Source organism: Triplophysa rosa, linkage group LG7, assembly GCF_024868665.1.
Source record: "Triplophysa rosa linkage group LG7, Trosa_1v2, whole genome shotgun sequence".
In the NCBI taxonomy this organism is placed as follows: Eukaryota; Metazoa; Chordata; class Actinopteri; order Cypriniformes; family Nemacheilidae; genus Triplophysa; species Triplophysa rosa.
In genome coordinates this window covers 6,646,856-6,668,078 of record NC_079896.1, presented here as the reverse complement: position 1 = coordinate 6,668,078, position 21,223 = coordinate 6,646,856, and the positions used below count along the sequence as shown (strand labels likewise).

The 21,223-nt window shown below is 38.6% G+C and overlaps 1 protein-coding gene across 2 annotated transcripts; it reads left to right on the top strand.

The window, feature by feature from the left end:
• Positions 1–171: 171 nt before the first annotated feature.
• LOC130556609 (RNA-binding protein 5) lies at positions 172–16,052 on the top strand. Of its 2 annotated transcripts, none has more exons than XM_057337790.1 (23): positions 172–272; positions 1,050–1,157; positions 1,459–2,989; positions 3,259–3,348; positions 4,582–4,651; positions 5,678–5,751; positions 7,884–7,955; positions 8,042–8,324; positions 8,431–8,588; positions 9,120–9,220; positions 9,402–9,465; positions 9,548–9,602; positions 9,691–9,755; positions 9,863–9,986; positions 11,417–11,514; positions 11,599–11,868; positions 11,990–12,133; positions 12,257–12,325; positions 12,526–12,756; positions 14,474–14,548; positions 14,760–14,836; positions 14,946–14,997; positions 15,092–16,052. In XM_057337790.1, exons 2-23 carry the CDS (start codon positions 1,111–1,113, stop codon positions 15,182–15,184), a joined length of 3,843 nt encoding a protein of 1,280 aa, XP_057193773.1. In that variant the 5' UTR covers positions 172–272; positions 1,050–1,110; the 3' UTR covers positions 15,185–16,052. The 2 variants fall into 2 exon arrangements, with proteins under 2 accessions (XP_057193773.1, XP_057193772.1); XM_057337789.1 differs by having other exon boundaries at positions 8,042–8,333.
• Positions 16,053–21,223: the final 5,171 nt, after the last annotated feature.

Here is a 21,223-nt window from a genome sequence, read left to right as displayed (position 1 = left end):
TTTTATTTTTTTACGTAAATGGTGAATATAACGCCTCTTTTTACATTTGGTATATCATATATATTCAATATAATATCTGATGTGTCTTCTATATATAATTCTATATATAACATATATATAACAATATTTCTTTATTTAATTCTTGGATTTTTTAAATTGAAGACTTCAATTCCCATAAGCACGTAGCCACCGGAAACTGCGCAACGCATCTACTTCCGTTTAGCGCTTTGTCGCGGAAATCAGAAAAATCCTGCGAAAAGATTGTGGCAAAGGTGAGAATTTTAAAATCGATTTACAAACATAAAAAGGAAAAAACAAAGACACTGGTAGCTAAATCTTTTTTGTAAAGTAATGTTAAGGCTTTGTTTATGTATGTAACTGATATATTGCAAAATGCCCTGACGTGTAGCGTTAGCATGATAGCTAACTTTTATAAGGGCCATTCGTGCTAACTGTTACACAGTAACGTTAGCTATATAAACAAACATCTTACCATTTTCATAATAAAGACGCGAAAACTAAAACTCGTAGTTTGACTTTGTGACTTACTAACGACTGTGTATTTAAACCCTATTTTGACTTTTTCGTCTTTAAATTAGCTATTCAGTATATGTATTGTTTTAGCAGGCTGTGATAACGTCTTACCTTTCGATATGAATCCATCGACAAAGCTATATCGCAGCGTCCTTACTTTAATTCTTTGTCGAGTTGTTCTGCAAATAACAAAAATGTATTTTCTTGTTAATGCAACACCGTATGCGGTGGCAAATATACCGTTCGTCAGTCAAGTAGGTTGCCATATAACGTTACCACCGGAAGTTTAGTAAGGGAACGTTAACGTGAAGTTAATCGACAAAACTATATCGCAGCGTCCTTACTTTAATTCTTTGTCGAGTTGTTCTGCACATAACAAAAATGCATTTTCTTGCATATGAAAACACCGGATGCGGTGGCAGTCAAGTACCATATACCACCGAAAGTTTAGTAAGGTAATGTGAAGTTAATAACAAATTTATTGGCCTTTAAAGAGCATGTTCTTGTTTTTCCAGCAAAGCATATTCTGCACTCGAAACTCGTGCTGAAGGAGAGTTTCAGGAGAGGAGGTACATCATGTGGAATGGTTCAAGAGCTGGACCACGAGGAGGGATGCCCTTTCGGTAAGAGTTCCTAAAACTTAAACAGGATTTCCAGAGTTAATTGTTTACAATATGTTTTTGATATTTTATGTACAGTGGGTAAGAACAAACAATGTAATAATGCCATTGCTGTAGATAACAACATTTTTAAACTAATTTGATGTGTAAGAATACTTGAAATACTTGAGTCTATTTGGTTTTTATTACTTTATAAAAATGTTTTTAAGTTGTCATCTTAAATAAATATATGTTTTTTGTCAGGAATAACCCAATAAACATGCTGACCAATTGAATTGTGCTGATGCATTTAATTTTATTGCAGTGGAGAACCCCATGGAGGCATGTTTGATGGCAGAGATGGCCCAAGACCTGACTTTAGAGGTCGCGATGGGATGAACATGGATAGACCGCCCATGGACATGAGGCCGTTTGACTGCCCACCAGACATGAGGGGACGAGACATGGGTTTTCTTGACCGAGGAAGAGAGCAACCCCGGGACTTCTTCAGGCCTGGAGATGAAATGGACATGAATTTCAGAAGACGTTTTGAAATGGATCAGAGAAACAACCTCCAGAACTCTCCAGGATTTATGGGGCAGTCAAGGTCACCCATGGATATGGGCAGAAGAGACATGCACGCTGGTAATATGAGAGGCCAGGATGAGGGCTTCATGAATATGAGGGAGAGGTTTCAAATGAACGCTCCTCGGCTCCCCCCTGTGGACGTTCGGAGAAGGCTGGCCATGGCTGCTATGGGTGGAAATGACGATTTTGGGGACTTCAGAGAGAGGGAGAGGTCACGGATGGGCGGCATAGATGGATTCAACATGGACATGCCTTCCAGAGATAGACCAATGATAGACTTCGAGAGACGTGGAACTGGTCCTTCAATTCCAAGGGGAAGGTTTGAATCGGATATGGATATGAGAAATGGAATGGGATCCTCTGGCGATTTTAGAGACCATCCACCTCAGATGTTTAGAGACAATGACGGTATTCCCATGGATGTCAGGGGAAGACCTAATATGCCCTTAGATCGTGGGGGCCCAGAATCCATGACTAGAGCCGAAGAGCCAACCATCAGAGACCGAGAATTCCCAGAGCCGAATGGAGATCCTATGGGCTTTCGAGGGAGAGAAAGCAATTCACCCTCTGAAGAATGGCGCAGACACGGTATGAGAGACCAAGACTCTCTTCCATCAATGAGCAGAACGCCACCGCATTTCCCGAGAGAGGTTCAAGAGAGGTTTTTACCTAGCCATGGACAAGATGGAGAACGTTCTCAGTTCAGAGACAGGCAGTCTGGTGGTTTTCAGGAAAAAGACAACAGCAGTTTTCCTCACTCAGAAAGAGACTCCAAATCCCAAAACTGGGACAGAAATGTTCCTGGTGATTTCGCAGGCAGAGCTCCAACTCATGCCAGTCAGAAGCCTCCCGTTCTTCCATCGGATCCCGCTGTAAGTGTCCAAAACAGAGAAGGTGATAAACTCTGGCCAAGTGACAGGGATAAAAAACATGACAGATTTCCTTCTTCAGGGGGAAAACCTCCGTTCTTCCAAGACAAGAACCCACCCAATCAAAAGCCTAATTTTGGAAGCGACCGCGGGACCTGTAAGGGATCCGGAGATGTGGCTTCAGATCAGGGAGCACAGAGAGAAAGTTTGATATCAGGTCCAAAGGAATCTCAGAATGGCAGAGCGGAACGACAGGATCAGGATTATAGGGATATCGATTACCGGACCAGTTCAGGGCGAAAATATGAGTACAATCTTGATGATCTACACATGCCTGAAAAAGTTGAAAAGGAATCCAAACTGGACCCACTTCAAAGAAAGGATGACTCTGGTTCTCAGGTTGGAAATTCATTTTTGTGCAATTTACAATTTCATTACATTTTTTACTTTACAATATTCTGATAAAAAAATGTAATGATTATGACTTTCTAAAATTGTGTATTTTACCTCTGTAGCTCAATGTGCTTCATATGAGCTGCTTGGTATAACATTTTTAAACTGCCTGTGGCATAGTTGCTTATGGTTATTGAAAATTGAACTTGGTAGTATTAGTAGATTGGTTTGTAATTGTTCTGGTTATTTAAACACTTGTGGATTTTAAAACAAAGGACCAGGATTACAGGAGTGCTGGTGTCCAGGATAAAGTCTCAAAAACCATTGCTATCTCTGGAATTCCCAAAACTGCCACAATGCAACAGGTGAGCTTGGTTATTCCCACTTGATTCTTCAGAGCTTAAAAAAACCACGAACTTGATAGTTTAAAAATAGTCATAAAAATGAAAAAGTACCAGGGATGTGATTTTTTCCATATTTTTTGACCGCTGGGATCACCTGTGTAAATAGCAAAAAAAACATTTATTTTAATTTGTGACGGGATTGGGGGTGGTGGGGGTTTGGGGATGTGCGTGTAGTCATCACACAGCCGGCCAACAGGATCCTTTCTATGCTCCCTACGTTATGCACATGCTTGTTATAAATACAGAGCGACCGCTTCATTCAGAACATAATTTATCGAGTGATCTTTATGTTTCCAGAGAGTCCGTGAAAAATAGATGCCAAACACAGCTGTTTTGGTAGTCAAAGGTAGCGCGTGTCATTTTTTATTTAGTGGGGGACTGAACAGCGTTTACAGAAAATCCTGAGTCTGGAAGTTGAGACGTCTTTATGATATGCTTTAACATTATAACATTATCTATATACAGAGACTAAAATAGGCCATTCTGCGCTTTAATGGCTTGAAACTATACAAATGCCCGATCTAGTGACTGTCTAGTCACTGTCTAATATAAAGTCTACTGAATGCATACATTTAGATGAACTAAAACTGCAACATGCAGCATTTGCAAATACCTTTGTTACATGCGGATTAATTCGGCCAAACGCTGTATGAATGATGTAGATGCGCCATCTAGTGGCTGTGTATGGATGTCTGTTAATGATTATTGCTGATTACAATAAAATTAAAAGTAGGCCTTATATTAACTACTCAAGGGGTGCCATTTGTTAAAGCCATCTTATTTGACATTAGCATAAGATATTTGCACAAAGCATCAACCTATTTTATTAAATATTGTTTAAGAGACTGTTAAACTAATAAAAGTTTGAGCTGATATTTTCAGAATTGGGTAATTATAATAGTTTGTTTTTGTGTTGCTAAGTGAAAAATATCTATTTTTGGCAAACAGTTGCCTGTTTTTAATAATGTAATATTTAATTAGTAACATTAAAGACTATTTTTGGGGGGGATTGGGCATGCAGTCTTCCTTCTTTTTTGTTCTTGGCTGATCGCATGCCTGAAGTACACTCATTTTCTTCCCTCTGACCCTCCAAACTTGCATAATTTAACTGTTTCTGTGCAAAAAAAATTTTTTGGGTGAGTCAAGTTACCTGACGTTTAACTCTGAAGCTGAATATCAAATTTTCTTTTATAGATTTTGAATGCTTTTGCAGTCCGCGATGGAGTGCCAATGCAGGGCATGAAAATAAGGAACGTTGTGCCAGGTGAGACTTTGTTTTTCTCGAGCATCGTTGATCGATTCGCAACCGATATTTCGCCATTCGCTCCCCGAACCTTACACTCGCTGTCTCTCTTACATTGATTGTACTTTCTGCATCTCAATCGCTTTTGCTTTATAAAGAAAACTGCTCATCAATATTTCGAACATGCTACGGGGTCTCTTGTTGTCCCCTGTCCCCATTCCAAATGTTCTTGTGTGGGACGTTGAATTTTTCCATCTTTAAAGGTGTTGTGTGCTGATGTCTTGAGAACATTTAAAGATTATTTGGAATTTCTCAATATGTTGCCCTTTATAAAAAGTTAGATGCCCATACCAACAGTAAACTGTTGCAGCAAATGGTTCCTGTCTTTGTTCTCATGAGTGTTGTTTATTGTGTGCTTCTGAAGTCCAAGTCTTAAAGTGCCTTCTTCATTTCAAGGGTTTTTGAGGATATGCCAGTTTATGACAGGTTTTGGGTATATGATATTGAATGGGTGCTCTGTTAATTTAGAAATAATGCATTTATATGTTTTGTAAATGAAGCAATATGATTTTGTAACTCAACTGAATTCATGTCTGGAATTTACCAGAATTTAATAGAGATAAAACCTATCAATCTAACAAATGTACAACAATTAATTTCTAACAAACGTACAACAGACATGTAAAATGTCTCATACTCTAATTCTTGAACTTTGCTTTTGAACTTGTTGCATTTTTAACTTGGTTCTGATACTTCGTTTAGACTTTGTTTAAAGACATTCACATTTTTTTGTAATTCGTTACATTTGTAACAAAAAAAATCTGCTCTGCAGTGACCTGTTCAAATTTCAGATAGTGCCTATGATGGACATGATGCTAGAAAATTTGCAATATAGCCAGCAAAACGCATTGTACATCAACTTGCTTATCAACTTGACATATTGTGCATATGTCTCGTGATACGAACCATTGCCTTTATTTCTCTTGAAAGTTATCTTATTTGCATTAACTAACACAAACCCATCTGTATTTCAAATGCTGTTCCCAGGTTACAGCTTCGATACGGCCTATGTGGAGTTTTTAAACCTCGAGGATGCTGTCCACTTCATGGAGTCCAACCAGGTGGCCCATCCTCATCGCACTACAACGACTCTGTCACCTGACAGAAAGAAGGCTTGGGGCGGGGTGTGGGTGGGGCCTGGGCTGTGGGTGGGGAGGGGTGGTTTAGACTGCAAACGAAAAATAGAGGCACTCATGAAAACGGCCGACAATTAGCAAACAACCCATGTCCCACATATTAAGTATGACTGATTTAAAACAAACCCCTTAGAAATTCAGTTTTCGCTTGCAGTGTTGAATCTGTTGCGAAGAATGTCACGGCAAATTTTGTAGTGATTGTGTACAACCACAGCGCTTTAAAACCCATTTCCGTTTTTTTGAATTGTATTTCTAGTATTTTTTTCATTTTAGCGTAACTATGTGAATAGTAAGATGTTGTAGTGGTTGTTGATGTCCAAACGCTTTTTTCCTTCATATTTGCAAGTACAGTATTTTAAAGACTGCATTGACACATTTTCTTCTCGGAGGGCAGTGAACCAGCCTGTTGAATTTTTTCATCAAACACCAGTTTAATATTTTGTTTTCTTTATCTTACTATCTCCTGATGTTGCGCTCTTACGTTCTTCCACTGGCCTATTCTTCTTTGATATGTTGGTATCAAGTGAAACATAACCTTCTGCCCTTGCTGGGCAAATTTTCTTCGGCAGTTCAACATTGGATTTTACAGAATTTCAGCTTCTGATTTCTCTTTAAATGTAGCATCTTTTCATAGTCTGTCATATTTGCTGGCATTAAAGGGGTGTTTTGCCATCTTAGTGAACCACTTGTTCTAGCAAAATTGTGATTTGTTGGTAGAGAGTTTCTTGCAACAGGGTTAATGTTGCACTTTCACCACTACTACTTCATGTTTTCTTGTTGGAACCGTGATCTGGAGTTCAGCATCCCTGTTCCACTTTAACCCAAAAGCTTTTATTCATCTTTCCATGGGTTCTATGGAGTTACTCATCTTGAGTTTGAGAATCTTATCTCTGCCACCATCATTTCCAGGAATGCATCCTGTTGAAAACTCTGTTCCTGCTTGCTTCAGCTTGACCGACTACATGGTTGTTTCATCTTGATTTTTAGAAAAATTCATGCCGGTACTTGTTGGTTTGTTGGGAATTTCAGACTGACAGTAAAATGGCTCCCTGAACTTTTTTTTGGTATTCCTTTGGCTTTCCTAATGAAAGCTTGGTTTGTAATTGTGGCACAGCTCTAAAAAAATAAATAAGGTAAATGTAAGAAGTTGAGGTTTGCTTCAGTTTAATTTCTTGTGGTATTTGCTGAGTTCTGAGACTTGATAATCCTGTGGTTGTACTGGTTATATCAGCACAATTGTTTTTAATTTCCCAACCCCCTTATATAAAAACTAAGATTGTGCGTGGAGCGATGTAGCCATCTTTATCATGCTTGTTTCTTCTTGAAATTACGTACTGTATAATTTCCCATTATAGAAAGCTTCACATATTTTCTACTTGGTGATGCACTTAGAGAAAGAACACAAAAAAATAAATACAGCCAGAGCATGCGAGCAGATGTGGATTACTGAGAAAATCTGCATGATGGTGGGTAAGACATAAGGCTGATCATATCACATTGGATTACTCACAAATTTCTTTCTACTTGAGCTAAAGGTGACTGTTTTTTACCCTATCCATCAGTAAACAGCTATTTTTGAGGATGAGTCGTTAAATGACAGATGGTACAAGAGAGGATTGCAATAGTATCCATGTATTAGATCTGCTTCCTGTAAACACTTTGACACGTATTATTGCCCTACACTCTTTTGGTTGTATTTATCTACGTATTCAGGTTACTTAGGTGATTCTAAAGATTTTACCATGATGGTATTTTTGTTAAACTTTAACAAAACTCTTAACAACTGAACTGTCTTATCTTAAAATCTTATCTTCAATCTCTTGAATAGCTGAATCCGATTTTCACACAATCATGTGTGTTTAAATAAGTAGAGTTGAACAAAACTATCAAACAAACAAAAGCCAGCATCAGACACGGCTGTCAGCATGGCCTTAGATGGGCACATATGTCTATTGGGCATTCTGGAAAGGATCATTTCCATAATTTTGTTTTTGGTTGGTTGTTTTTAAGAGTACTCCAATGAGCATTGAAACACTTACTCTCTTTCTTTTTTCCAGGGATCTGTTAAGGTTGGTGACAAGACTGCTTTGCTCAAATATATCCAGCCTGACAAAAACGCAAAAGAACAGGTGAGTTTGTTTCTGGGAAGGACATGCTTTTATGTTGCTAGCTTGACATGCAATTCAATAATAATGATTCCAATCCTTAAATGTAGCACCATGAACCACCAGCTAAAGCTGCCCCGGTCAGCGAGGGAGGTTTGTTACCGAATCCGGTCCCGTCAGCGGCACTGAAGGTGGAGGAGGACACTCCTGCCATTCCTGATCAGGACCCTGTTTCGCAGAGCGCATGGCAGAGAAACTCTAATCTGACTCCTGAAGCGTGGCAACAGCAAGTGGACCAACAACTACAAAAGCAGGAGGCGGAGCAACAAGCTGAAGACCGGGCCCATCAGAGATCACCACATCCAAACTCTTCAGTCTTCAAGGAGAGCAAGAGTGTGTGGAGTAACTATGGATGATATTTTCTAAGCAGGGAATTATATTAAAAGTTAACAGTGCACCCAGAATACAATATATAATTTCTTAAAATATCCATTTCTAGCAATGATCATTAAGAACATACTGCCTACCACTACTGTGGAGACCATTCTGAAAGCACTGGATCAGTATGCTTACCTGGATGAGCGTAATGTCCGTCTGGTTAAAGGGAAATTACCTGGATCCAAATGCTTCTGCTTTGTCGATATGGACTCTCATGAGGTATGGTGTCCTATGCGTGACTGTTCTTAAACATAGAGATGTGCTGCTTGCATCCTGTCAGTCTATAAGACTATTATACCTTAAAAGTAGCATAATCACATTTTTTAGTATATCTTTGTGTTTTGGGAATGCGCCTATGATACTGAATGTGTGTTCGGAAGGGATGTACATTTTCAAGAATATTGTTAATCGATGAATCATTAAAAACACAAAGCATATATGAAGAGCTCCACATGATCAAATTCACATAATAGAAATGTCTGCAACAGTACAAGATGTATATTACGGTTTAATAGTCAAAGGGCTCTTGACTGAAATGTTTTTATGGTGTTGAAATCATTTTGATCCAAAGGCATGTGTTTGATTGTTCAAAATTAGTTTGCAGAATGACTGAAATTTGTGTTTGATACAGTTGATTAACTTAATCGGTTAAATTCAGTCGACTAATCGATCATCAATTAATTGTTGACACCCCTAATCCCAGATTTGATCAGTTTATTACTTAATGATCATCATTTTACCCCCACACAGCACGTAACGCGATTGGTAGAGCTGCTCACAAATCCCCGGCCTATCATGATCGACGGCGTCAGAGTATATGCTGAGGTGGCCAAGCCTTTGAAGAACCAGAAGTAAGTGTCAGTTATTCATTTCAGTATGGTTAGCTGTTCAACATTGTGTGGCTTTGCAGGGATGAATGTCATAGAATGACGTTTAATATAAATAACGGGAATTATTTCAGATGTTGGCAGCCTTGGTGTGATGAACATTGATTAAGCTCTCATTCTAATATCTTTGTATTTGATTTTACAGCTACAAAAGGGAGAATGATAAACCAAAAGAGTCTCTGCTGGGTTTCCCTCCAGATGTTATGATGGTAGGTCATATTTGTCAAAAGTCATGAAGCCATCAGGTGTCCTGTTTTTAAATCTGTTGTAATATTTGTATTATTTCAACAGCAACAATATTTACTTCAGCCACCCAATACAGCGGGTGTCGCACCTGCCATGCAAGGTATACATTCTTCAACTCTGCTTGCGTTATTTGTTACACCTTATGTTAAGTAAAGCCTAATCTTCTCATATGTTGTCTGGGAATGCAGGTGGCCCAATGGGAGTGGACATCGGCTCATCTTCAGCTGCAATGCAGAACTCAAGCATAACACAGGTAAATTCTTTTTAACAATCCCTAAAGCACAAGGCTTAGAGACATGATCCTAGTTTGTGGCAGGACGATGTTGTTTTTGGACTGTCACTGACTGTCGCTGTGTGCAGGGTATGATGTATTCTGAGACACCAGCCGTAGCACAGACCGTCCAGACAGCAGAGCACCAGACTAAAGATTTGCCTGACCCCCCTCTCTCCGGAGCTGCAGATTCCTCGGATACATATAGTTACGGTAAGAGCCAAGCTTGTTGCGATAGTCAGTGTCACCGGTGATGCACAGTGTCCACCCGCCTACCGATTACATCACTTGTCCACGCGGCACCAACACCCACCGTCATTTTTAAATTTTATAGTAATAAATCACTTAGTTTAGTTAAAGACCAGACTGCGCATATGAACGCGGCTTCTGCATTCAGATTAGCAGCAATTAGATTTTCATCTGAGGAGAGTGAAGTGCTGACTGACAAGACGATGGCGGAGGCTTTTCTGGCAAAGAACATGTAGTAGAATATGTAAGCACTGTTACCAAGAGCCGTTTAAGTTTTAATTTTCTTTTTGTTCTCATTTTCAAAAGCCGGTGCTTTGCCATTTATTTAACATAAACATTTTTCGTTTCATATTCGTTTCTTATTCGTTTCTTATTTATTTATTTAACATAAACGTTTTTCGTTTCGTATTCTTTTCTTATTCGTTTCTTATTTATTTATTTATTTAACATAAACGTTTTTCGTTTCATATTCTTTTCTTATTAGTTTCTTATTTATTTATTTAACATAAACGTTTTTCGTTTCATATTCTTTTCTTATTCGTGTCTTATTTATTTAACATAAACGTTTTTCGTTTCATATTCTTTTCTTATTCGATTCTTATTTATTTAACATAAACGTTTTTCGTTTCATATTCTTTTCTTATTCGTTTCTTATTTATTTATTTATTTAACATAAACGTTTTTCGTTTCATATTCTTTTCTTATTCGTTTCTTATTTATTTATTTAACATAAGCATTTTTCGTTTCATATTCTTTTCTTATTCGATTCTTATTTATTTATTTGTTGCACAATGTGTGCCGTGATTACTCGTTTTGTTAATCAACTTCTAACGTAAATGTTTTTATTTTCGTTTCTTAATTATTTTTTGCTTGATGTGTGCTGTGATTATTCGTTTTGTAAGGTCTGTGTTTAATATAAGGAAATGTCATTGTACCTTTTTATAGTTTTGTGTTTTTATTAAGAAAGATATTGAACCCACCATTAATTCAAGCAATTGCCATTCCCGAATTGCCGCTATTTTAAAACAAAGTAAAATGCATCTTGCGCAGGGCCGCATCTTCGACCACCCCACAGCAAACCCCTCGTCACTGGTACAACCGGTGTTTTTACACGTCGATTAACCGGTGGGAAAATTTCATCATCGCAACTAGTATGAGCTATTCAATTGTATCTGTGGGGCATTTATAAATGTTTTATGTTAATGGACTTTTTATATTTAAGCATTCCCAAAAAGCTGCAGTGGAATTTTTTATTGCTTATTTTTTCATTGTGCTGCTTTAGGAATGTTTATTGGTTGTGATTGTGAAGCGTTTGAAACATACAATTTTTATTACCAATGTTTACCTGTCAATGTCTCATCTATGCGGTTTGTTTGTTATCATTTTCGTAACAGGATCAGAGGATCCAGATTTGTCCGCCTTTCTTTATGATGCTACGTCTGGCTTCTACTATGACCCTCAGACTACCTTGTACTATGATCCTAATTCAAGGGTGAGTAGAGACGTCGCCCTTTATTTAAGCTCACAAATAATTAAAGTGTCAGATTTAATTTGTCGTTTTTATGTGCTTTTGTAGTATTTCTACAATGCTCAGAATCAGCAGTATCTGTACTGGGACACTACCTCTAAAATTTACATCCCAGTCGAAAGCTCTGATGAACCGGCCCCTAATGCTGCCGTTCCCATGGCGGCTTTTGGTGAGGTGATAGCCACGCCCATCACAGAGGAGGAAATAAAGACCGCTACAGGGACAATGTCAGAGCGGGCAGAGGAAGAACCTGCCCCACGCACAGAAAAGAAAGAGAAGGAAAAAGAGGAGAAACCCAAAAGTTTAGCAGCATTTAAGGTGCGCTGACATCACGATAGTGGCACATGGATTCGGGGCACTGTTGTGTTCCTCATGAGAAATGATACAAGCAAACACTGATGTTAGATCTTTGTGGTAAAATCATGGGTCTGTTTAACAGATAATGAAGGACATGGAGCGCTGGGCAAAGATTCAGAACAGTAAGAAGGAGAGCGTCCGATCTCCTTCACCTGTTTTTAAGGCTGGAGACGACCATAGGCCCTCCAAGGCCGCTGATGCAGCGTTTGCCATCTTTGAAAGAAAGGTCGGACATCTGTGTTTTTTTTTCTTCCTCAAAATTATACATATCCAGACCATCTTGAAACTTTTTTTCGGGAGTTTCTTATGTTTTTGATTTCTTTAAATACTACTTTCCCCATTCATGTAGGTCACCGGTGCAGATGACTTGTTCAAGAAACCTCTCGCCCCTCCAAAGAAAGACGAAAAGCTGTCAAAGGTGAGAGTTTACTGCCTTCCTTTTGAGATACACATGCACACACACACTCACGTCAGGCTCAGTTTTCACACCAGCTGAAAGGGCACACTCACAACACCTTGACCCTGATTGATGTAGGCTATTTAATAACCCACACTAAACTAGATTTACAGTGAGTGTCATTCTAGATCAAAGCAATAACCCCCCTCGTGTGTTGGCAGCGGCCCATGGGCTCTCTGGGAATGTTGGCGGATGACTATGCGGCAGGCAGCGACGATGAGGAAGACGAGAAACACGAGAAGCAGGATGCCCCTCGGCCCTCCAAGAGCCAGCCGGAGAAGGAGGAGGACAGGTTGACGGACTGGAAGAAGATGGCATGTCTTCTGTGCAGGAGGCAGTTCCCTAATAAAGACTCACTGATTCGCCACCAGCAGCTCTCAGACCTGCACAAGGTAGGTGCCACGTTTTCTTTACTGAAAGTCAGAGTCGGCACCACGAGAGGGCACTAGGGGGCATGGCCCGGCCACTTCAGTCACTGTGCCCCCTCACTTTTTAAAATGATAAAAGACGAAATCATTACAAAAACATTTGGAGAATGAATTTGGTTTATATTTATTAAAGAAACAACAAGAGCAGAGGGTAAAAATAATTTATTTATTCGTTAACAGATTTTAAAGATATTTTTAAGATGATGTGTTGTTAAAACACAAGCTAAAGGGCTGCTTGCATCCAGCGGCAGTGTTTCTGTATGCATTGCTTAACAAGAAACGGGCATTACCATTATGCAGACGGTGACAAGTGGAGATACAGGCTGTCTATCAGAAAGCAAGAGCTCGCTCTTTAGTGTTGTTATATTGATGCGATCGTTTTGTTAGACATAAAGCTCTACTGGGGAACAGTCCCCCGTATACTTTAAAGCCTGCTTTTGACATTTTTTCTATTTTTTTTTTCTATATATGCATCTAAATTAGTAATCTTCATTTATTAACTTCCGCTGAATTTATGTAGGCTATGATCGGTGTATTTCCAGTTCTTTTTGTCAAAACGCCATACAACATGTGCTCTCCTCCAAGTTGATATTAAAAAAATAGCCTTTCCGTTTCAGTGTCTTTCATGTCTTTTAGTTCAGTTCAATTTATTAGCTTTGAAAAAGCTATGCGAAATATGCAATGCTGTCCTCGAAATAGACATTTAGAATTGTTACTTCAAAACGGCAGCGCGCACTGGATGAAAAGCTTTCTATCTACAACTCGCAGGTATTGCGCACCCATAGGCAGGATTTAACTAGATTTTTTATTGTGTTATAGTTAAAATTGTCTGGCTCTCAATGAAAAAGGCAGTGCGCGGCTGACGTGTGCGGACATGGATTTCTTCGCGCACTCGTTATGTGCGAATGTGCCGCTTTTACAAGTGTGATTTGGTTAGCCTACCACGTTGCATATAGATCAGGTTTTCCAGGTTTTTTACTTTTTTATTTAAAAAAAGTAAATAGTTAAAACTTAAACTTGAGAAGAAAACTGGGGCATGGCGGAGTGCCGCTTCTTAACACCAGAAGAGCCGCACACTGAAACAGAACAGAGCGAGACCTCAGCCTATGTGCCGTGTCTCAACCTCGAATTGTCCTACCCTGTCAGATTTTCCTACCGCAGGGCAAAATTTAGGCTATAATCTAAACCACATCGACAAAATAAACAGGTAGGATGATTTTACAATGCAAAATACCCTGTCAGATAGTCCTACCAGTTTAAAATGAACACATTAAATAAATTTACATCGTAAATACCCTGTCAGATTATCCTACAAGCATAAAAGAAACATGATTAATTTACAGCGCAATACCCTATAATTGTACTACCCGTACTAAATAAATATGTAGGCCTAGAATGATTTAACAACGAAAATACACAATCAGATACCCGTAGCAGTATAAAATAAACAAGTAGGATAATTTTATAGCGCAAGAAAATGATGTAACATTGATGTGCGCATGCCTGGTAGGATTATCTGAAGGGTAGAATGAAATTGCGGGACACCAGCCCATTCTAAACCCCTAAGCCCTGGCCCCCCCACTAAACATAGCAGCCCCCTCACTTTGTGCACCCTGGCGCCGACTGAAAGTTCTTGTTTTTGCATATCAGAATCTGTTTTTGACATTCCTCTTTATTTCAGCAAAATATGGAAATTCACCTTAAAATCAAAAGGTCAAAGAGGGAGCTTGAGGCTTTAGAAAACCAGGAAAAAGAGGTAGATTCCTTTGTCCTATATTATACATCATTTGAGTTATGTCAAAAAATTGTTTTTTTTAGCATTAAATGTACAAATGTGCAGTGGGTCACCCTGTGCCCTTTTATATTTTACTTGATTACAAGTACATACATTCTCTATTGTTTTTTTTGCAGTAGTATAAAATCATTTGATTAAGGGGGTCTCACTTTTGAACCCTTCTGTCCTTTAGTTGAAAGTTAAGGAGACAAACAGTCCACCTGAAACAAAAAGAAAAAAGCAATCACACACATGGGCCGGCAGCTCAAGGTATGTGAATTCTCAGTCTGACTACTATTCGTTTCAGTTTTGAGAAATCGTTTAAAAAACGCCAATTATGTATTCTTTACCTGTAAATTAAACATGACTGGTTTTCCAGGGACACTCATAAAGGCAGTGAAAGACCAGGTTTAGGTCTTGAAACTACTGAGGTGAGTTTCTTTCACTTTAAGAAACATTCTAGTTGATGTATTAAAGCATGACACTTGTCTTTATGTGGAAAACCTCTCACCTTTTTCACCAAAGCGGAAGAAAAAAGAACCCGTCGTCTGGAATCACGCCACATACAAGCAGGCAGTTCGGAAGGCCATGTTTGCACGTTTCAATGAGCTGGACTGACTGTGAAATTGTGAACAGAGGAATATGAATACACACACACAGACACAATGGGGAAAAACTGTTGGCATCTTATTCCAGGCTTTTCTCTGTGAAACGATGTAGATTCCTGCAATTTTATTTTGTGGATTTGGTGACGTGTGCCTGTGTAAAATTTATTTACATTTTCCAAGCAGCCAAACATACGTTATTCTCTTATGTGTAATTTTGTAGCTCTATTCTTCAGGGCTTTTAAAGTATTTCCTAATTTGACATTGTTTTTTTTTAATGTAGAGCGTTTGTAATATTTCATTTGTCCAATGACTTGAGGACCTTAAATACAAAAACATTACTGTAGTCAGTCAATAAACATCTCAGTGTGGCTGTCAAAGTAGTTTTGTAGTCTTGCTGATTTTTATCTTTTGTGTATTTATCTTGAGGTATTTTTGCAAATTAAATGAAGTTTTATTGCTTTTTGAGGTTTCCTCCTGTAACACCCTTTTTCCATCACAGTGCATTTTAGATATATTTACTATATGTTGGTATATTTTTTCATCATTTGTATTATAAATTAGGACAGTCGGTATACGTTTACATTGATAAACGTTAGAAGTCGGTGGTCTAAGTCCTGCAAAGTGTTACTACTGGTGTGCTATTGGAGCAACACAAATATACAGGTACTCTGGTTCTTTTTTAACATCTGTCATTTCCAGAATCGGTTGCTCTTTAACCTCTGGCCTAAATGACTAGATAAAGACATACCTGTATATATTTTCTCTGAAGTGTCAGGAATTACTGAGGATGTAGTCTGTTTTAATGTTCTCCTCTAGGTGGCAGTGCGTAACTGGCCAACATTGTTATTTCAATTTTTAAGCCACACCTCAAAACTCTTTAACAATAAAAAATGGACCCACACAAATGCTGGCAATAATTCCTTAAACTTTTATTTATTTTCATTTCATCGTTTAATGTGGTTCTTATATAGTGGTATACCCAACGATGAACTTGAAGGTTGACAAAATGCTGTGTGTAGGCAAAGATGCAATTTCTAAAAGTAAATAATATAAAGACCAAACTTAACAACATAAAAAAATCTATGGAAGACATACAATTGCTAGTTACCTTTGCGCAACATAGTTTTGCGTACAAAACATCCGTTTCATTTTCTATTGAATTTATGCATCATAAGAGACGAGCATCCCTTTATTCATTCTCTGTTTGATCTTTTCTCTGTCCATTTAGTTAAAGCATGTTGAAAGAAGACTACGGACTCTTACACTGTTTGTTTTGGTCAGTCATGCTTAAATGATTGATCAGGTATATGAAAAAGGAATAGAAAAAACCCCATAAAAAACTCCTTCCACAACCCATTTTCAGTCACAGATAAAAGCTTTAAATACTTGTGTTATAGCATAATAAATGGAGTCTTGACACTTACTCTCCACCGAGCAAATTTTAGTGTTCTGTGTTTTATCGCATTCTGCTTTGATGTGTAAATAGATGTTGCCTGTAGTCTTGGTATAATGTAGAGCGTGTCAAAGGTCGGCATGCTCTCCTTCCTCCTCATGGTTGTTGTCATCTGTAATTGCTTCTTAAACAGTCATCCTTAAAGGAACGCTTGCAAATGTCCGTTCCAGTCTGTTGTCAAAAGAAGGACTTTTGTCACGTCGGGTCTTCTCAGAGTTCCCACACATACTTCTTGCACTGTTTCTGTGTCTATGGTCCAGTTACTATGTCCCAGTGTGAGACGTCGTAGGATTTTAGTTTGCTTCACTTCACAGTTGGCGCTAAAATAATGTTAGCATTATAGAATAATATTATGGATAAAACGGATGTCATTCAACCATTTGGCTCATCACATTTTAAAACGCTGACTGTTTCTTCCACCCTGAATGCTTTATTTCTTCCATGTGGACCCTCCTGACATCCACACAGAAATCTTCCAAATGTTTCTGTTTGGTCAGCAAAGTATAATGACAATTTATAGTTTACATGGTTTGACCTTCTTTCCCCCGCGTTCGCAAGCGGTCTGCAAAGGCTTAAGGGAGTTCCAGTCCTGCCATATTTTCTGCGCTCGCATGGCAAGATGCTTTTCTGTGTCTATGGCTTTGCAGTCCCCGGTATTTTTATAATCCATCATTGTATTCTCTGTTGTCTACTTGCACCTTAGTGGGCCAGATGTCAGCAACACCATGCTCATTATATTACTGCGGAGCGAATCAAATTACCTTTGGCCTTCAGAAGAGTCCAGACCATTAGAGTGGAGATACAGAGGGGCCAGCGAGGATGAAAGTGGGCGTCTAGGGTTTTGTACCCGCCGACTGTGGAAAATGTGCGGGGGGCCTCATTATCTCTTCCACACAGAACGGGAGATTCACGGGCCCCTTGACCGGTCTTTGTGATGGCCCTCAAAAAAACAACACACAGTCAGAGGGCACAGCCGAAACCGTTCAATTAAAAAGAAGCCAATTATTTTATCCCTTTTAATTGAAGCCATAAATTTTGTTTAGAATTGGGATTTGATTTCTGTAGCTGTTTTGGCACGTCTGTGCTTTGTTGTTTATGTGTGCTTTTAAGTTTTTGCCAGTTTCACAATATGGATTCTTATTTTGCATTCTCGCTGTCTGATACATTGTTCTCCTTGGTTTATTAAATTGAATTTCACCAAGACTTTGTACAAGAATAAAAACAATGTGACTTTTTACTGCTTTGTCTAAAGCCGTCCACAAAACTGAATGGACCGTTTCCTCTCTTCCCCAAACCATCAGCTCAAACATTCAAAAACCTCTAACAAAAAACCCACAAAAACTCAATTTAATAAGCAGCCTACTGTGTAAAAGTGTACAGTCGCTTGTGATTTACGGGCAGCTGCGGGTATCTTCGCTTAAAATGATCCGAGGAAGCATGCAGTCATAATTATATCAGCAAAATCTGACAAAACCACCGAAGCCCCTCAATGTTGAGATGTTGCAACTGCTACTTGCAAGAACTTTTATTGGTTTTGGATTAAAACAAAGCCTCTGAGATTGTTTTAAAGCAGTTTTTATATAACTGTATGATACCAGCCAAAGACATACTGTCCCGTTTTAGTGTAGCACAAAACATCTTGAAAACAAATAAACATTTATAAAGATGCCCAGTATCAATACATCTCGCTTTTGCTTATCATTTTGTCCTCAATTTAAGCGTAATATAAAAGTGTTCTTTTCTGCCAAATATCACATCACATCTCTTCTCTAACCTTTGATTTAATGGGGGCTTGTAATTCAAAACTTATCACGAGACTGTTTATGTGTACAGTTGGAAAGGCTTCAAAACCTTTGGATCCCTGCTTTTGGTAAAGCAATTTATCAAGTCTTTAACCGACTGGCAAGCAGCGTTCTCCACAGGCTCCTTATAATTTATTTCTTACTTCTTTTGAACATATTTGTTGTCTTTTTCAGTTATCATCATTTGGCTTTATTGCATCCATCAGGCTGACTTTTCTGACTTCCCCCATGAATCAGAATATGCACTTTGTTCTTAGTCCATTTTCCACAACTGCTTACCTTCTCATTCAGACATCCCACAATGTAGAAATGCTTATTTCTCATATTTTCACCTCAGATTGCACTTTAGATTTTTATTATCCTAACATTTTCAACAGGCTACATATAGATCGCTGTCAGCCTAGGTGCATAAAACAGACAGTGATGGCTCAGTAATTTGTGTCAAGCCACACAAATCATTTAAACCGTTGACACATCATTCCCTTTTTCCCAACCATACAACCTTTGTTTCAACATTCATTCTAGAGCTCTTTGTCATTAAAGACAGCCAGTGTCAACATTCACATTTGTCTCATCAGACAAGTTTAGAGACATCCCTCAGTTCAAAATTGATAAATGCTAACATAAGTAACTTTTTGAGTTCTGACTGTTAACATGAGCCTTTCAGCAAGTGAAGCATGTCTTTAACCTTGTTTAGCATTTTGGAATCAAGAGTAATCTTCTCTGACAGGAGATTAATGGCACCATCCCTCTAGTTTTTACTAGTGCCATTGGGGAGGAGAGAGAGGGGAAAATGAATTGGAGGAGGAAGGTCTGCAGTCTGTCATCGTGCCATACTGGGATGAGTTTGGGTGAAAGGGCTTCGCAAAAACATGAGCAATGAATGGATTTTTCGTTCTACCGTTCATCCAATGTGTTTGCTCTCGGTAATCTGTCATACTGTCATTTACTGGGGGTAGAGATGTCTGACCCACTGGCAGAAAGAGATAAAATTGAACATTTTTGCAGCTCAGGACCTTAGACATTTAATTTCGGTTATTTCTCAAATGTTCTCCATTTAACACTTCTTATATTAACATTAGACAGGCCTGTTTATTTTAATGAATTAAACTTCCCTTAAGAATCTCTTTACGAAAACCAACCATGGTTTTACTACAGTTACAGCATTTTGTCATTTAGTTTTTAGGTAGGCAATTTTTTGTAAAACTGTTTATACAAATGGTAGGCCTAATTGATCTGAAATAAAACCATGGATAGTGTAAGGGTTAAATTCAATTAATTATTAAAAAGATTTAAACCATTCTACAAGTGCCCAAAAATGTTTATGCTTCATGGTGATTGGTCAATTGGCACACACTGCGTTAGAACGTCAATCATGGCAAGGTAACGGCGCTATTTCAGAACCATCAATTGTTTTTTCTTTAGCGTCGTTTTCTATGTTATTCTAATGCAGTACTGTTCCTTTTATGGAAAATATAAAAAAAACCTTTCACGACCATCGTACCTCTCCTCGGTCTTTTTTTATTGTTCCCTTCGCAAATTAAAATAGCTGATTGGCGCCATCTTGCGATTTAATCTTGCACCAACTGACTAGGTAAAATGTCCTTACAAGGTCGGTGCACCTGACAATGCTGTTGTTTACTAATAATTAAAGGAAAGTAAGTCACCAGGCAAAGTAAGCAAACGAAAACCTTGTCTACGTCTAGGAGAACAATATGGTACCGGTAAGAGACAGAAACAGTTAACGTTAAACTTTTTAAAGAAGGAATTTTACATTACTAACGTACATCCTAGCTGTCAAGTTCTTCTTCAATTTATTTTGCTGAAAACCATCGTACTATAATGTACAATCGGAATTTTAGGTCTGTTATGGCATCACTACTTACTCCACCAAAACTCGGCCGGATGTTTCTATTTTTTAAGCATCCCTACTATATGTTATACATGGTAGCCTACTTTGAATTGTAAACTTTGTGTGCTTTGAAACAAAATTGTACTACATATTTTCTAGAGATTTACACTTGCGCGTAACGTTAGATGACGTAACGTAATCGTTCAACGCTGGTTCAGAAGAACTTCCTGTTTCAGTTTTTTAACGCTACGCAAACGTTTGAACAAAATACAACCAACAGGGCATTTATAACCTAATCAAAATGTTTAAGATTTAATAACGTATGTAAGATTTAGAAATAAAATAAATAAAATGAAAACGGAAGTGCCTCCGGACCAGCGCTTACATCTTGCGAAATGGTCAATACGTTTACTTTGAAGGGAACCAGAATATTGCAGACACTTGGGCCAGTAAGCAACACCCTAGCAAGTAGCAACCCTTGGCACCATGTACATTTCCCTCAGGAAATTTTAAAGTCTTGTTACATTAAGGATGTTAGGTGGAAGCCGCTCCATGTACATTAGCTTATTTCTATCGGTTTGTATGTATTCTGGAAGTGGTAATGCTCTGGAGGTTAACCCCAGATGGTAGCATTTCTTCCACAGTCCCAAACAGCTGCTCAATCGTTTTGCAATACTGCGGTGTGACGACTGACTAATGGCAAAGCCCCATCAGCGTGCGTGTGTGCATGTGTGCGACTGAAGGATGACTGAGACACGGGGCCCCACTGTTGCATTAAAAGGTAATGCCTGACCACAGTGGGCCCCTAAATGTGCAGTGAATCAAGGAAGTGTTGAAAAGGGCTTACAACACTCGCCCACTAAACTTAGGCAACGTCTAGTAATTAGCTTCAGACCATTGCCTAAACTTTACACATAAGAAATTTGACCACAGTACGCTTGC

Coding starts and splice junctions, on each gene's coding strand:
- LOC130556609 (XM_057337789.1), top strand. CDS start 1,111: ATGTGGAATGGTTCAAGAGCTGGACCACGAGGAGGGATGCCCTTTCG. Junction 2,990..3,258: donor AGGATGACTCTGGTTCTCAG/GTTGGAAATTCA, acceptor TTTAAAACAAAG/GACCAGGATTACAGGAGTGC. Junction 12,757..14,473: donor AGCTCTCAGACCTGCACAAG/GTAGGTGCCACG, acceptor TCTTTATTTCAG/CAAAATATGGAAATTCACCT.